This window comes from Echinococcus granulosus (genome assembly GCF_000524195.1).
Source record: "Echinococcus granulosus chromosome Unknown EG_S00046, whole genome shotgun sequence".
Classification (NCBI taxonomy): Eukaryota; Metazoa; Platyhelminthes; class Cestoda; order Cyclophyllidea; family Taeniidae; genus Echinococcus; species Echinococcus granulosus.
In genome coordinates, this window is record NW_020170426.1 from 312,812 (window position 1) to 315,741 (window position 2,930).

General features: G+C 42.6%; 1 protein-coding gene across 1 annotated transcript; it reads left to right on the forward strand. All coding sequences in view use genetic code 11, as the record gives it.

The window, feature by feature from the left end:
- Nucleotides 1-1,083: 1,083 nt before the first annotated feature.
- EGR_05813 (hypothetical protein) lies at nt 1,084-1,686 on the forward strand (the record flags this gene model as incomplete). Its single annotated transcript, XM_024495062.1, has 1 exon — nt 1,084-1,686. The coding sequence occupies one exon, from the start codon at nt 1,084-1,086 to the stop codon at nt 1,684-1,686; it is 603 nt and encodes a 200-aa protein (XP_024350525.1).
- Nucleotides 1,687-2,930: the final 1,244 nt, after the last annotated feature.

A 2,930-nucleotide genomic window follows, 5' to 3' on the forward strand; every position in this document is an offset into this window, starting at 1 on the left:
TTTTTGTCACACAATAACCAACTCCTCTTTCGATGTCACTGCAAGCCTTGGATGAGGCTACAACAAAGTAAGATAGGATGGGATAAGGTTAAATGAGAAGAGATAGGGCAATTTGAGGTTGGTAAAATTAAAGATGGTGTGATGAACGAAATCAATCACTCAAGTACTCCATCAAATCCCATTTACGATGCCATTCGAAAATACATTTGACATAAATAAGCTAACGTTCCACAGATTTCCAACACTGGTATAACTAATCTCAAATTTGCGAACGTGTATTCTTCCTTGGCAGGCGATTTTATAATGTTTATCTCAAATACCTTATTTGTACATGAACAAGCCAAGATGTTTTATTTTGGACAGAACAGTGGGGCAGTTACTAACTTCCATACCTGGCACGTAGTTCAGTTCATTTCAGTGTCCCACGTAAGGTGCTAATCTGCCATTCCCATCTCTCGCGTCATCCAGCCTGACTTCGTCAGTTGTCATCGCCGTGTATGCCCACAGAGGTCAAACATAAGCGCGAAATAGCCAACGCGCAGGTTGAGCTTGCATGAGGTTACGCCGATGCTGTGGAAGGTCGTATTGCTTACAGCTCTTGCATGGAGCCTTAGCATGGCTCGGCCTTTCAAAAGGGTGCCTTATATGCCCTCCTCTTTAGCGTTGTGTAATGTTATACCGAAAGCAATTCATACTCTCAGTTTCAGTGATTGGAGGTGTGTTGATACATCTTGTACCATCGTCTGCACCACCATTGATTATGGCAAGATTTATGTAATCCCTCATTCTTATTAGTATCTTTGTCCGGTTAACCAACGATATCCAAGAAGTCTTGCCTAAAATGTCCAATTTAAAGCCTAATTTTCGGCTACTTGTTGATAGTTAATTAAAAAGATGGACTCAACAGTAGGGAAAGGAAATGTTGAGGTCAATCAAATGTCTGTTTCTGCAGTACGAGAAGGAAGAGGAGGAAAGTCAAGGAGAAGTGAGAACGAGCATGTAGATGGTATAATGCAACGACAAACAAGGTGTGATTCACAAAAAGGCGACAGTCACAAATTAAGCAAAAATATTGCAGACGAAATGGACTCCGAAATTATGGAAGGTGAGAATGGGAAGAAGGGTAATATCAGATCCAAAGAGAATGACATTGAAGGAGAAGTCGGCAGCTGGAGGCTGAGCAAATTTGCTTTAGAAAAAGCGCATGCAGAGACAATGGAGGAGAATAGTGAGAATTCTGTTGATATCGCAGGTGAAGGAAAGAGTGAACAATTAATGGAAATTGTCGTATCCAATCGAGTAAATTTGGGCAGTCAAGTCGTAGGGGACAAGTCGGTAAAGCTGAATGAAGCTATATCTGGAGAGGGAGAAAAAGAAGTACAAGATGAAACTAATAGCAAGTTTGTGGAAATCGTGGACTTTAATCATAACGAAGTCGCTCCATTTGTAGAAGAGGAGGATAATTTTGTTGTTGGGCCCGCCCTGTTGTGTGAGATTGAAGTCAGTCCTGAAGAAACCGTAGCCCAGAATCATTTTGTGTTGAGCGAGAACTGGAAACAAATTGAAAGTCCTTTAGTGGAAGTTGCGAAAATCGAGAACCATAACAAAGTGAAGTCGACTGACAATGCGCCAGTAGGAGTGGTTACAGAAGCCTTGGAAGAAGTTTACACAAAGCTGCAGTTGTGAATTAAACTGTAAATGTTTGGATATTAGTAAAGTGTGCTGTTGATACAGTCTTGCAGCGGTTTAATGTAGAGTTGAAGAATTTGTCAGACCTCTTGCCGAAGTACCGAAAAAAGACCCCACGTTCATCACCAATGTCCTTTCTTGGGCTATTCATGCACAGCCTCCCTCCATCGATGCATGTGAAATCAGAACCTCTCAACGACGATATTTAAGGACATTCACATAGAACGCAGAAGAACAACGAGAGTAAAATTGCAATTCAAAAAAGCCAGGCACTTTATTAAACTCAGTAAATATTACAAATGTTGCAGAAAAATACTGAGTAATGGAGCGCCACAAAGACTAAGCGAAGGGGTTATGGGGAGTCCAATACACCCACACCTTAAAACGAAACATCCGCTGAGATTCAAGGCTTGCCTCTATTACCAGCTCGCAAACACCGCTACTTCCGTCCTCCTCATCTGGACATCCACAAAGGCTCATTCTATATCCCAGCCTGACATTCGAAGTAGGGCAGACAACTGCCACCAAACCTCTATTGTCATTGATGGAAGTACCCCCTAAAAGGCATCACAACACATGATTTTCACTTGAAGAAAATCAGGGTATGAGACGGAGCATTGAACTCGTGTGATCGTCCACCTCGAATGCAAACTCAGTCCTGCAATATACGTAGACCAGAAGCCAATACTCCTGCTCCATTGCATCATTAGTGATGATGTTTCTGCCACCAACTCCCCTCCCCCGTCCTTTACCCCACTTTTCACTGAATGGTCGAATTATTATCGAGGCAGTTTGATGGAGCTCTCCAAAACTGAAAGAATTACAAATGTGGAGGAACCATAACGCTTTAGGCACCAAGCTGCAGCCAATTCGTCGTAATTATGCTCCCAAACACGACTGCTTTCAGGATCCCAGAGGAACATCCAACTTCATTATCGAGATCTTCTCACGGAACACCCTAATGTGCCAACTTAACTAAAAGCTCAGAACCGGGAGAAGGCGTTATAGCTCACCACACCACCAACATTCTTCGTCCATCTTGTTTCTAAGAGACTCGCCTAGCTTTTGTGCCACCTGATGTGCTACGAACACGAATACAGCAAGTCAGTGAGACACGCATGCCACGTTTGCGCAAACATTCAGATTCAGTTCTTCAAAGTGTTCCTCACATTCACTACTAAATAATGGTGCAAAACTGACGCCACACATTCTAATAGCACATTCGTATGACAGAGTGCAAA